The sequence below is a fragment of the Neovison vison genome, chromosome 12 (assembly GCF_020171115.1).
Source record: "Neovison vison isolate M4711 chromosome 12, ASM_NN_V1, whole genome shotgun sequence".
Lineage (NCBI taxonomy): Eukaryota > Metazoa > Chordata > Mammalia > Carnivora > Mustelidae > Neogale > Neogale vison.
Window position 1 is genome coordinate 34,341,601 of NC_058102.1, and position 14,962 is coordinate 34,356,562.

General features: G+C 35.7%; 1 protein-coding gene across 2 annotated transcripts in view; it reads left to right on the forward strand.

Moving 5' to 3' along the window:
- The window catches only part of SLC6A15 (solute carrier family 6 member 15), a 44,702-nt gene that overhangs the window by 18,756 nt on the left and 10,984 nt on the right, over nucleotides 1–14,962 (forward strand). For both annotated transcript variants that reach the window (XM_044227288.1, XM_044227287.1), the window contains 7 exons: nucleotides 462–934; nucleotides 6,200–6,357; nucleotides 6,720–6,846; nucleotides 8,190–8,371; nucleotides 9,785–9,895; nucleotides 13,555–13,796; nucleotides 13,905–14,097. In XM_044227288.1, the coding sequence (XP_044083223.1) occupies nucleotides 646–934; nucleotides 6,200–6,357; nucleotides 6,720–6,846; nucleotides 8,190–8,371; nucleotides 9,785–9,895; nucleotides 13,555–13,796; nucleotides 13,905–14,097 (1,302 nt within the window). In that variant the 5' untranslated portion in view covers nucleotides 462–645. The remainder of the gene's footprint in view (nucleotides 1–461; nucleotides 935–6,199; nucleotides 6,358–6,719; nucleotides 6,847–8,189; nucleotides 8,372–9,784; nucleotides 9,896–13,554; nucleotides 13,797–13,904; nucleotides 14,098–14,962) is intronic.

Genomic DNA, 14,962 nt, shown 5'->3' on the forward strand with positions numbered 1-14,962 from the left:
ACAAATAATATCAAGTGAGTGAATGATGAATATGTGGACAGAAGAGATTCTGTGTAAGACAGATTTACAGGATGGCATGCAATTGTATATAAAATTCTAGAAGGAATAAAATGCGGGATATGTTGTAGTCAGAGGTAAAAAGGAAGCATTAAGAAAAAAAAAGTCAGAAAATTTTAATTACTAACAAATAGCATCTATTAGGCATTAGAATATACCTGAGATCAAATTAGACTTGTGCAAGAAGGAAGACATAGTTAAAAGAAAGTGTGTCTGAAGCACATGTGTACTTCATACTGTTTACACTTCTGGTCATATCAAGCTCTGAAGGGCAAAGGATGATCAGATGTTGTTATACTCTATAGAAAGAGTTTTTGTCATAAAAATTAATAATAAAGAGTTTTCAGTATTTTAAGTGTTTTTCCTCATTAAATATTATTGTTTTTCAATTTAAAATTTTACAGGTACCCATAAGATATTGGACATAAAGGGATCCAGGATCCATTAAGACTCTGTCACCTTGAGCCAAGGATTTATTTGATACTCCTCTCCATCTTTTATTCATATCAATTAACATATTCCAAAAAAGAATTAACACATTTACCGTCAGGAAATTTAAAACAAAAATTGTTCTACCCACACTTTCCAATGCCGAAGAATAGCAAGGTGGTAAAAAGAGAATTAGATGATGAAGTTATTGAGTCTGTTAAAGACCTTCTTTCCAATGAAGACTCAGCTGATGATGCTTTTAAGAAGAGTGAACTAATTGTTGATGTTCAAGAAGAGAAAGATATAGATGCTGAAGAAGAGTCCGAAGTCGAGGATGAAAGGCCAGCTTGGAACAGTAAGCTACAGTACATCTTGGCCCAAGTTGGATTTTCTGTAGGTTTAGGAAATGTGTGGCGATTCCCATACCTATGTCAGAAGAATGGAGGTGGTAAGTTTTGGGGTTGTTTTTGTTTTTTGTTTCTGTTGTTAAGAGTGATACATTGCTGAATAAATTGCAATTGACTGTCTTGAATAGCTCGTGTTGTTTCTGTAGTCTCATTATTTCAGAAGCCACGGATTCCACTGTAAAGCCAGGGAGATTCCTTTGTTGGAAGTGAGCTCAATTCTGTTTTCAGATTAGGTTTCCGTAGGAGCAGATGGCTTGTTATGAATACTCAAAGATTGCTTGAGGGTAATACATTCTCAGATTCTTTCTGTGGATGCTATTAAACATTGCTAAATTACTGACCTTTCTAACAAAAATGTTAGAGGCATCCCTTGTGCCCGTCAGTTATTCTCTTTGGCAAAAAAACCAAAGTTTCCGGTATAAGACAGTACTGGTGAAATAAGTCAGAAAGAGTGTTCTCTCCACAATTTATTAACTCTGAATTTTAAATTATTTCACTTTTCAAAAACAAAAATTCCATATAATTTAGAATAATTGTGGTGTTGAAGTGCTGACCAGAACTTTGTAGATCTCAGGAGAAGGGATTTAACCAGATAACTAATGTAATGTCAGACATTCTTCATCCTTAGATATAATATATATTTTATTTCTAATGCTGCAGTATTTGGGGACAATGCTTAGTTTCAAAGAAAACTTCAAAGAAGTTAGCATCCTTAATTTCATTTGTTTTAAATATTTTATTTATTTGAGGGAGAGAGAAAAAGCAGGAGAGAACGAGAGGGTGGGGCTGAGAGAGAGGGAGACACAGACTCCCCACAGAGCAGGGAGCCCAAATCCATGCGGAGGCTCCATCCCAGGACTGGGATTACGACCTGTGTCAAAGGCAGATGCTTGACCCACTGAGCCACCCAGGCACCCCCACCCTTAATTTTAAACAAAAATATTTCCCATTAACATAACATTCTAGTTTTTTGGATTTTTGCATATAACCAGTAACGGTTATTTAGCAAAAGTTATCTTAAATATCAGAAAAAAAAGCATCTACAAAGGAATGGATTGTTCAGGTAGGACACAGGCTCTATAGTACACCAAAGTCAAGTAATGTTAACTAACATTTGGGTTGAACTTTGTTACCTATATATAGGAAACTATTAAATGGAAACTCTTAAAATAATCGTTTTATTGGAAACTATTAAAATAAATGTGGTAATAAATTAAGTATTATATTAACTGCATTTCAGCACACAAAGGGTAGAAAGAATATTTTGGTATTTGATTCCAGTTTGTGATAGTTTTGTTGATTGGCCAAAGATATGGTTTTATATCTGATGTACAAATCAAATGAAATAAGTATAATCATACGTGAAAATTCCTTTTAGAGTATGAGATAAAAAGTTGAGGTCTTCTGATGACAAAATATGTTAAAGATCTTATTTAGTTTATTCAGTTAGGCACAAAACAGCAGGTTTGGAAAAAGTTGCCTGTTTGATGAATCAGTCTGAGAGGTAAAAATCAATACAGGAAGTCTGTGATACACTACGCATCCCTCCACCTACGCTGGAAGCTCCTTGCTAGTCATTAACACTACATATGAATTATTTATCAAATCATCTATAAGCAGCTACATACTATCCTGCTTTTTGTTTCTCAGGGGCCAGCCCATTTGCCAAGACTAGCAGAAGATGAATTCTGATTTTTAAGCCTTTTACCTCATGAGCCTTACTGGCCAGACTGTTAAGGAAGAAGGCTGTCTTGGTGAAGTCACCTTGCCTTCCATTTAATACCATTTTTGTCTAGGGAGAACTCAAAGGATTTCATATTTAGGAATTAGTCTTTAACAAAAATTGCTCCTCCTCATTTTCATATGTAGAGTCAAAATGTTCTTCCTATTATTGTTTCCTCCCTTTTAATCACAAATACTAGACAGTGATGTTATAAGATGCCGGTGGAATTTATTGTTTCAAAATGGCGTCAGGGAACAAAAGTCTGTACCCAACATGCAGTTTAGCATTGAGCCTTCCAGGTATTTTGAGTAGTGTTTTCTGGCTGTTTAGTCAAATAGCCTCAGACTAACTTGAATCTCATTTGTCACTTGAGGCACTTCATGAGTAATACAACTAAAAAGTGGTAGACCCAGGTGCCTGGGTGGTTCAGTCAGTTGGGTGTCTGCCTTCAGCTCAGGTCATGATCCCAGGGTCCTAGAATGGAGTCCCACATTGGGATCCCTCCTCAGCATGGTCTGTATCTCCTTCTACCCCTCCCCCGGCTCACACACACTCTCTCTCTCTTTCTTAAATAAAGTAAAAAAAAAAAAAAAAAAAGAAGTGATAGACCAATTATGAGTTGATTTGTCCGAAGATATTAAACTTAAAAGTATAATGGTTAAACTTAATAAGTAGTGTAATATAGAAGCCACCAGCCCAAGTTTTGAATTCAATTTGGCCTTGAAGCCTGGCTCTTCCCAACACTAGCTATGTGACCTTTTACAAGTTAACTTACTTCTTCCTGTTTAGTTCCCACACCTGTAAAGTGATGATAATGGTACTTACCCTACTGGATTCTTGTAAATACATGTAACATCCTTAGAAATATGAGTGGCAAATAGTAAATGCTCAGTTATATCTCAGTTATGATGTTTTGATTTAGTTAGTTTAATTATTTAATTATGACTATTTTTAATATGGGGGCTAACAGTAATTTGAGTTAGAAGAGAAAGCTAAGCATCTAACAGCATGCCATGCACATATAACTGAGGAAAGATTCCCAGTGAATCCCGTCTTAATTCATTCTGTCTCTAGTCATTCACACATACGTAAATTCATTCACATTCTAGGATTAGGTGCATGTATGCACTTTCAGTCCTTTGGGAAACATTTTCAGATCATTAGCACCAACGTTCCTAATCTTTTTAGAGTTAGGTATTTTATCATTATGTTTTATGAGTTCATGCATCCATGCTTTACATTACATATCCATCTGTAGAATCAACTCAAGTCCAAAGGACTGCAAAACAGTCATAAGAAAGTAGAGATTTCCTGTGGACCACTATATTAGGGAAATTCTTGTTATGTGGTCATTATTTCAGAGCTATATAGAGAAACCGAGATAAATACCTTGAAAAAAGAAAAGTTTACTTCTTTAACATAATAACTACCAGAAAAATTTGAACAGCTTCCAAAATCTATTCAATACCATTAAACATTTTTTTAAAATGGAAAAATAGGGGCACCCGGGTGGCTCAGTCATTGGACATCTGCCTTCAGCTCAGGTCATAATCCTGAGATCCTGGGATGGAGCCCCACTTCAGGCTCTCTGCTCAGCGGGAAGTTTTGTTTCTCCCTCTCTCACTCGCCCTGCTTGTGTTCCTTCTCTTGCTATGGTTTTCTTCGTCAAATAAATAAATAAAATCTTTAAAAAATAAAATAAAATAGGGGCACCTGGGTGGCTCAGTGGGTTAAGCCGCTGCCTTCGGCTCAGGTCATGATCTCAGGGTCCTGGGATCGAGTCCCGCATCGGGCTCTCTGCTCAGCAGGGAGCCTGCTTCCCTCTCTCTCTCTCTGCCTGCCTCTCCATCTACTTGTGATTTCTCTCTGTCAAATAAATAAATAAAATCTTTAAAAAATAAAATAAAATAAAATAAAATGGGAAAATACAATAATGGCCTCTTATTTGAAAAGGGCATTGACACCATCAGTTGCATGACTGACTTGACAGTCCCTGGTTGGACAAAGCTCCAGATAAGAAATCTGAATGTAGGAAGTCCATTTTAGTAGTTACTTAATGAACAATTTGCATATGTATTCTTATGTAGGAATTGATACATTTCACATTTAACTTTATCAGTTAAGAGAGCCTAATATTAACATTGTCAAACCACTTTAAAATCATTAGTCATATATCTTAATTTGAGATTTGGCTATAAGATAATTTTCTTAAGTATGGAAACCTTACTACATGGATATATATATATTTGCACATGTATTTTACAATAGTTATTAAATATTTAGTGTCTCACTCAGCCTCACTGCCCCTTCACAGAATTTTCAAAAATTAAAAAAATTCCTTTTGGGGTGCCTGGGTAGCTTGGTCTGTTAAGCTTCTGACTCTTGATTTTGGCGCAGGTCATGATCTCAGGGTTGTGAGATCCAGCCATGTGACAGGCTCCACACTGGGCATGGATTCTGCTTAAGACTCTCTTCTCCCTCTGCCCTCCCAACCCCTCAGCACCCCTCAGCATCCCTCAGAATGCAAACATGCTCTCTGTCTCTCTCTCAAAAAAAAAAAAAAAAAAAAATTTCTGGAACTTATTATTATTATTTTTTTAGATTTTATTTATTTATTTGACAGACAAGTAGGCAGAGAGGCAGGCAGAGACAGAGAGAGGAGGAAGCAGACTCCTCGCTGAGCGGAAAGCCCGATGCGGGTCTTGATCCTAGGACCCTGGGATCATAACCTGAGCCGAAGGCAGAGGCTTTAACCCACTGAGCCACCCAGGTGCCCCTGAAACTTATTTTTTAAATGAAGTATATATAGGAAAAAAATTACATTTGTCTGAAGTAGAAATTCTTTTTCTTTTCCTTTTTTTTTTTTTTCTTTTTCAATCTAGGCAGCCATTTTTTTCTTCCCTATTGTTATTTAGGGGAAAAAGTAAACTTTAATACTATAAAATCTCATTCATTCTAATTTATCTAGTTTGGAATGCATGTTTAGTTGAGTTTGAATAATATTTAATAAATGACTTCATGAGCATTGTGTGAGTAAGAATTCCAGGAATTTGTGGAACGTACTTGAGAAAATAATTAACTTTAAGGAATCAGTTTTTTTAAAATGGAATATGAAGTTGTTTTACCCTTTCAATAAAATGAAATTAAAACTTTATATTTTCACTTTAAAAGAAAATATTTATTTATTAATTTGACAGAGATCACAAGTAGGCAGAGAGGCAGGCAGAGAGAGAGGAAGAGAACGAGGCTCTCCACTGAGCAGAGGGTCTCATGTGGGGCTCGATCCTAGGACCTTGGGATCATGACCTGAGCTGAAAGCAGAGGCTTTAACCCACTGAACCACCCAGGCTCCCCTATATTTTCATTTTTATTATAGTTATTTATTAAAAGAAACTCTATGTAGCAGTCGCATTCAGGTTTCAAATACTAGAAAGGTTAAAACGGTGAAGTTGCATTTTCTTTAGAGTCTTTTGTAATTATACTATATAGAAGTTCAAATATTTTATGAAATATTCAAAATTAGTGTATTCTCTACTGTAACTGTTGAAAATGTCATCTATTTTATTTGTTCTTGTCTCTGTAGGTGCATATCTTTTGCCATATTTAATACTGCTACTGGTAATAGGTATTCCCCTTTTTTTCCTGGAACTCTCTGTGGGTCAAAGAATTCGGCGAGGAAGCATTGGTGTGTGGAATTACATAAGCCCTAAACTGGGTGGCATTGGATTTGCAAGTTGTGTAGTAAGTTTCCTAGTATGGTACATGCCATATAACTTTTACAGGGTTTGTAATTGTGTAGTTTGCATTTAAATGACACCTTTGAGTGTATATTTCCATTCAACTCTTTAATCAGGTTTTTAAAAAACACCTTTGGAGTTTGTGCTAATACACTAACCAAACTGTAAATACTAATACAGTTCATCTTGATAATGCATGTTCTTAAGATCTAACATGGACATCTATTTAGAAAAAATAAGGTGTCCCAAATAAAAATGAAATCAGGAGGATTTTTAATAGGTTAAATGGGGTTTTATGCATTTCATTCTTGTTTCAAAGGAAGGGGCATGGGAGGTGTAATGTCATCTCACTATTTTGTTTTGCAGGTGTGCTTTTTTGTCGCTCTCTACTACAATGTCATCATTGGCTGGAGTCTGTTTTATTTTTCTCAGTCTTTTCAGCAACCTCTTCCTTGGGATCAATGTCCTTTGGTGAAAAATGCTTCACTCACTTGTAAGACATGTATCTTGTAGTGTTTTGGTATAGAATGATCATAAAGTTGCTGATGAGATTTTGAGGTTTTTTTTTTTTTCTTTTTTAAAAATAAGGTGGGAAAAAAAAAATAAGGTCGAAAAATCTTTCCAAAATTGTCATAACAAGCTTTTCTCACTTTTAGGATTGGCATACTTAGAGTGAAGACTGATGCCACCATCTAATTTTACTAGCTCTTCCTAAGTTATTTTATCATGCCGTGTGACATTAGGTCAAATATCATAACCCTTCAGTTGCTAATTTTGACAGTTTTATTTTGTACATCTTTCTTGATGCCTTAAATTTTGGTTAAAATAAATATAACTTTCAGTTATAAAATAAGTAAGTCATGGAGATGCAAAGTACAGCATAAGGAAGATAGTAATACTGCAATAATTGTATGGTGACAGGTTGTAACTATACTTATTGTGGCGAGTATAACGTTACATACAGAACTGTGGAATCACTATATTGTACACCTGAAATGAATATAACATTCTATGTCAACTATATTTCAGTAACACATTTTTTCTTTTTTTTTTTTTAAAAGACCTGCAAGTAATCATAGAGGAGATAAATAAATAAAAATAACGTAAAAAATAGGACAAAAAGAATTTGGATTGAAGTAATCGTTTTTATGCCTTTAGTTCCATTGTCTCATAGTTTTCCCATCATTTATTTTTAATCCTTAAAAATCATTTTAAATAAATGACAATTCCCTATAGTAGTGATGTCCGGTAAATTTGGAATGCAACTCACATATATAGTCTAAAATTTACTAGTAGCCACATTGGAACAAGTAAGAAGTAGGGGAAATGTTTTTCTTAAAATATTAACATTTCAACAAACAGTTAATATAAAAATTATCGATGTACTCATTTACATTATTTTTCTTGGACTAAGTCTCTGAAATTTTCTTCGCAGTTTGTATTTACAGCACATACCACTTTAGACTAGCTTCACTTCATGAGTCACGTAATGACCAGCAGCTACATACTTGATAGCTCTGTCACAGGAAGTCAGTCAAATAATTCTGGGCATGGAAGGGGCTATAAACCTGATATGCTTCACTTACTTTGATTAAAAAAAAAGCTTACACATTCCTATTTCAGAAATGTGTAATAAAAACCACCAGCAAGAATACATGTCTGTGGATTTTTCACAACTTTGCTCAATTGAGTTTTCACTGTGAATTTAAATGCGTCTCTAGAATAATAGTACTTTCCTAGGAAATGTTAAGGACTGATTTACAGGCTTACTGGGGAGAAGAAAAATGCCATTACTCTTCCTCCTCTGAAATGATTGTAATATCTTTCTTTCTACAGTTGTCGAGCCGGAATGTGAAAAAAGTTCTGCCACCACCTATTACTGGTACAGGGAAGCCCTGAATATTTCCAGTTCCATTTCTGAAAGTGGAGGCTTAAACTGGAAGATGACCACCTGCTTGCTGGCTGCCTGGGTTGTGGTTTGCTTGGCTATGATCAGAGGCATTCAGTCTTCTGGCAAAGTTAGTATGCTAGATAGAGCCCCTCCTGCTTCTGCTAATCACCACTCGGTGTATGGTGCCTGCCTCAGGCTCCCCTAGAAATGTCTGTGGACAAGCTACAAGGACCATGTCATTCTAGGGAGTTAAATAATAATCGGTGAGAAGGGGTGCTTTAAAAAATGTGTTTAAATTAAAAGAAAGAACATAAAGACGTGTTTTATAGTGAAAGCTGAAGTCACTCATAATCTTTCCTTATTTCATCAAAGAAATTTTTTGAAATTTTATGTCTGTACCTAAAAGACCTGTATTTTTGCTGTTCATTCCGTTGACCCCCGTGTTTCAGTTCACTGGTGATGAAGGTGAGACACAAAGAGCAGGAGAGCAAGTGCTACAGACCAGGAGATGAGAGCCTCAGACCTAGGGTGCAGCCCTGCTGGGTCCTGAAGTGGCAGAGCTGGGTCTGAGGCCACTGGCAAGGCCCTGGGGGCAGAGCTCAGTTGGGGGAAGGGGCGGTGGGGCGGAAGGGGAGGCACTCTAATGAGAGGCTTTGCAGCTTAAGAGAGAGGAATTCGCATTTTATTGCAATTGTGTTAAAGATCCCCGGAGTGCATGACTCAGGAATAAGATAACCTGAGTGGTAGCCTGGAAACTTGGAGAGTATTACCAGTAGGGCAGGACTACGTCTGGATGTTTGCCTTTAGCACCTTGATGGATGGTCACCCCATTTGCTGAGACGGAGACGGGTGGGGACATCTTTGGGGGAAAGTCAGAAGTTCTTTTTCTGGACCTGAAAAGTTGTAGAGACCTGTTAGGCTTCCACGCTGAGATGTCAAGGAAGCAGTAAATATCTGGTCAGGACACCTGCTTTTCTATGATAAACGTTCGCGTAACTTTGAGTGTGAACACTTGTGAAGCAGGAAGTTAAACCTTGACATTGTTAATTATTCAGAGTCTTAGGAGTCTTAACAGGGGCCCGATCTCTACTCCAGAAGCTTTACAGAATTACAATGGAATTTTGATTAATGAAAAAAAAAAGGACTCTTTTTTTTTTTTTTTGCTGTTGCTGTTACCTAAAACAAAAGTACGAATTAGGGAGAAAGTAGCCATTATTTCTCTTAAATTTTGCTTGTCTTGTGAACTATAAGAGAAGGACACTATTCAAGTTACATCATACCTGTGGACTATTTTAAAGCAGTGTAAGTAATAGAGGTTCCCTATTTCTCATTATATCTTAAATAGGATCTTAAATAAGTCACATTCCATTGAGACGAATAAGCCACTCTAATATGATGGCCATACAACGTATTAATAGTACTATTAGTCATGCTATGAAAACAGACTGTCAAAATATAGAATAAAATATAATCTTAACTACCGAAAGGAATACAGTCGTTAGTGTATCTCACTGATATTTACTTTTTTTTTTCTTTGTAGATCATGTACTTTAGTTCTCTGTTCCCATATGTGGTACTTATATGCTTCCTAATCAGAGCACTCCTTTTAAATGGTTCAGTTGATGGCATCCGCCACATGTTTACCCCTAAGGTATGTACTGCATTTCTGTTTAAGGCTTATGATCATAAAAGCATTGTTTACTGTTCACATGTTCCCACAGTTAGATTTAAAGCATAATCGTTCTAACATATGTATACTGGCCTCTTAAATTATAGCTGTTATGTTAACCAGCCTAGAAAAATCAGGGCTTTTAAATATCCATAATTATATCCATCCATTTCCAATTTTAAATGTCCCCGTTTTAGTTCTAGAGTGAGACAGTCACTATGTGAACTTTAAAAATTCCTTTTATAGTAAATTAACTTCTGATTTTTTTACATTGATAAATTTTAGGACTTTACCATCTTTTTAAAAAAGATTTATTTATTTATTTATTTGTTTATTTAATTTATTTGAGAGGGAGTGAGAGAACATGAGCCGGGGGTGGGGGTAACAGAGGGTGAGGGACAAGCCTACTCAGTGCTGAGCAGGGAGTCTGCGGTGATGCTTAGTCCCACAACCCTGAGATCATGACCTGAGCCCAAATCAAGAGTTGGACACTTAACTGACTGAGCCACCCAGGCACCCCAGGACTTTTCCATCTTTCCTCCGCTTCCTTCTCAATGTCAGTGGCTCTTAACTTTTAGTAATTGACCCCTTTGAAAAAAACGATAATAAGATCTTACCAGAGAAACATAATGAACGTATTAATTTGTTTAATGTCTTAGAAGGTTGACAGAAGGCCTAAGAGCCATGAACCCAGGCTTCTGTACTCTAAATCCTGTCTCAGAGAATATCCATGTTCTTGTTTTGAGGTTTTGTGCCTCCTAGAATAATAATTACAGTGGCGAGTTTGGGAAGTTTTGTAATCTTTGTAAATGCATATACATTTCAGAAGAGTTCTCATTAGGCTCCACAAAAGGTTCAGAGTTTATGTTCTTTCATCCTTCTTAGAGCTGAACTCCATGCTGGGCACCGTGAACCTGATTATTAATCAGTCCTCCTGGCCTTGGTATAGTGATTTGGCAGGAAACAACAACAAGTTTTGAGGTATAGATACATTTAGTTACTCCCTGACATGAAGTTAACACCTCATTAGTTCACTAACACTATTATAGGCAGACATGGAGTTATAAAGATCAAGTTTCAAAAATTAGTTCAGAAACTGGAAGTTACCTGAAGGGTGAATGTGCAGCCAGCATCCTGCTGTGGGATTTGGGCAGAAATTAGCTTTCCTGGAATTCTCTGTCACTCCTGGCAGCTGCCTGGATACTATGTAAAAGAGGCTGTGTTTGGGTATCAGGTTTCAGCTGAGTGTTCATTCTCTAGTAGCAAAAATGCTGCCACTGGTATCTGATTTTCTTGACTAATTCAAAAGTCCTGGTTAGCATTTAGAGTTGTTGCAACTCCTCTGTGAATAGCTAGTTAAGATATATAGACTATATAGCTTGCATTAGAATTTAAATTGGCTTCATATGGGCCATATTTATGGTTGGAAAATATTTATATTGTAATATCTAAAAGATTGCTGATTTTAAAACAACCAGCTTTGATATGAACTTCTGGAATATCACCTTATGTAAGTTGGCAATTGCTGGGGTGCATGGGTGGCTCAGTGGGTTAAAGCCTCTGCCTTTGGCTCAGGTCATGATCCCAGGACCCTGGGATCGAGCACTGCATCGGGCTCTCTGCTCAGCAAAGAGCCTGCTTCTCCCTCTCTTTCTCTGCCTGCCTCTCTGCCTACTTGTGAGCTCTCTCTCCCTGTCAAATAAATTAAAAAAAAAAAAAAAAAAAAAAGTTGGCAATTGCTTGTGACATAATTCTAAATATTTGATTTAAATAGTTATCTTAGGATTCAGCTACTTTGATATGACACTTTTACATGGCCCCATATTTAAAATTATGGCATTATTGACATTTTAACCTGGGACAAGGAATCATTATTAAAGTTAATTCGTTCCTCAGCTCACTTTTCATGAACTATAGATAAAATTCTGTGTTAGGTCATAATAACGATAAATTATCAATTACTTTTTAATTTACATTGTTTGTCCAAGGGGGGAAGTAAAGCACACAAACTATCCCCAAAACAGCGAATGGAGATTTAGTTCCCAAATTGGAAGGAAGCAGAGTAATGTCTTTAGTAAATGGGTGTTGCCTGCCATCTAGTGGTTAAAGTAGAGATAGATAGTTGAGTGTGTTTGAGATCAGTATTAACGATAGAATGGTAATGTAGCAAAGAGATCAACAAACAGTATGCATATTTCAGTTAAATTTTAAGAAATTATAAATACAGGTGTGATTATGTTTGATGTCTGCCAATAATAACAATATTATAATATTATATAATATTGTATTATATTCAATTTCAGTAATAGTCACTAAAACAGATAAATTGAACTGAAATTGGGCAATATATCCTAGTAACTAGTAACAGAAATAATTAAATCCTAGTAACTAAATTTGAACAAAAAAAATCCTAACATTTGAGAAAATGTGTATTTTGGAGTCCACTTTGGTTCATATTTCCTCTCTACCCCAGAACTGTTATGGAACTTTAAGCAGGTTACTTAACCTTTTTAAGATTCAGATAATGGTAGCAACAAATTTCATTGATTGTTTTGAATATTAAATGAAATAATCCATACAAAGTGGTTATCAGTGTTCCTACCAGTACAGTCCATATACAACAACAATTATTGAACACTTAAGAGTGTGGTAGAGAATGCGATAGGGTGCCATATGGCTTGGGAGTGCCCATCTTCAGTTGAAGAAGCTGAAACTCCGGGAGAGCTGCCCCTTATTCGAGATTACACCATTTACAGGCATTAAATGGCAGACTCAGGATCTGAAACTGTGGAACTCATCTTCTAAGCCACATTTGACATTGCCCCCCGTGAGGGCAATCTCGTTGCAATAGTAAAAAGAGAGAAAATACCAATTTAAACACTTTAGTTACTCAAATCAAACCTGTTTATTGACATCTGGGTCAGATATGGCTAATATTAATTGTTCCATTTAAAAAGTTGGATTATGTACAGTGATAATTGTCCAAGAAGTAAAGCAGAGTTCCTTGAAATATATGTTCAGCATAGGTTCAGAACTGTAACATTTGACTCCAAAAGGGTCTTAGAGATGATGTAGTGGCAGTGCTTCAATTTTCAAAGAAAAAGCTTTCAGAAAACTACTGAAAGGGATGCCTAATACATACATGAATATGAGAAGTACATAGTTAACTCTCCCAAGCTTATAATCTGCTTATTAGCTGCCTTGACTATTAGACTACCCCCAGAAAACACAAAACATAGGATGTTAGGTAAATAATGAGATTTTATTGATAATTAACTTATTTTGCTTTGGAAAGAAAACAAACACTTAAATAGGAAGTGATTTGAAGATAGTTAATTTCAAAATAGTCCTTTTGATTTGTTTTAAAGATAACTTAAAAATTCCTATAGAAGTAGAAAGTTTCCATTTGAGTAAAATCTCCATCTACATGATTGTCTTTAGTTTTTCTTACTCATACTTCTTGTCTCACTACTAGTGAAAACTTTGTTATTTTTGCTAAGAACAGATTATTCCCCCAGTTTAAATAAACTTTGGATGCATAAATATCATTATGATATATTTAGATAGTAGAACTAATTCCGTGTAGATTTTTCTGAAGTACTATTTTGCAGCTGACTTCTATTATGTTTAATTTTAAACAGCTTGAAATGATGCTGGAACCCAAGGTCTGGAGAGAAGCTGCTACTCAGGTGTTCTTTGCCTTAGGTCTGGGATTTGGTGGTGTCATCGCCTTTTCAAGCTACAACAAAAGAGACAACAACTGCCACTTTGATGCTGTTCTGGTGTCCTTCATTAATTTTTTTACATCCGTCCTGGCAACATTGGTGGTGTTTGCAGTTCTGGGCTTTAAAGCAAATGTCATAAATGAGAAATGCATAGCAGAGTATGGATATTAATTTCCTCTAGCTTTTGATGGTATAATTATATAAAAAGTATTACCCCCCTCCCCGGACCTGTTGATGTTCATTCATTATGTTGTTCTATTTTTTAGAAATTCCAAAATGATCGTAAAATTTTTGAAAATGGGCAATATTAGTAAGGATATTATTCCTCATCATATCAACCTTTCATCCGTTACTGCAGAAGATTATCATTTAGTTTATGACATCATTCAAAAAGTGAAAGAAGAAGAATTTCCTGCTCTTCATCTCAATTCCTGTCAAATCGAGGATGAGTTAAATAAAGTGAGTAGCCTCTGTTTAAGCAATACAGTAATTATCACTCGGGTAAAATATGCATTATCCAGAAGACTTCTTTTAGGAAAATGACCTTTCAAATGCTGGCGGAAGATTATGCTGTTTTAAAATTCACATTTTTTATTTCAAAGAACATACTTTTAAAGTTTTTATTTTAATTCCAGTTAGTTAACGTGGTGAATTTAAGGAACAAAACAAACAAGTAAAGAGGAAAAAATGAGAGAAATCAAAAGAATGTACTTAAATTATAAATATTTGCTTTACTTTAAAAAGCCTTCTTCCTGATTCAGCTGCAAAAATGTAAAATATGAATATAAATTGATTTTTGTCATAGAAAATGAAATTAGTCTGATACTTTTTCTGGTCTGATTTTTTTTTTTTTAAAGATTTATCTATTTATTTATTTGTCAGAGAGAGAGAAAGAGAGCGAGCGAGCTAGTGGCAGAATGGCAAGCAGAGGCAGAGGGAAAAGCCTCTGGTATGGTGCTCGATCCCAGGATGCTGGGATCATTACCTGAGCCAAGGTAGCTGCTTAACCGACTAAGCCACCCAGGCGTCCCTAATCTGATCTTTAATACAAAATTTAGATCATGACTATCATTTATATATTGCACAACTATCTGGACACATAACTGATATTTAGCCATTTTAATATTTGTTTGATGAGTCACGATTAACTCCTTTTGTTTAGCCAAAAAAATTTTATTTTAATTTAATTTATTTTAATAACGATGAAACAGGTGAACATTAATAAGTGTTACTGTATTGGTTGTTACCCTTCTGCTCTATTGCCAAAAAGGGAAATATAATGGAGAAATCGTCCATTGATCCCTTGCAGTAAGATAACGTACAC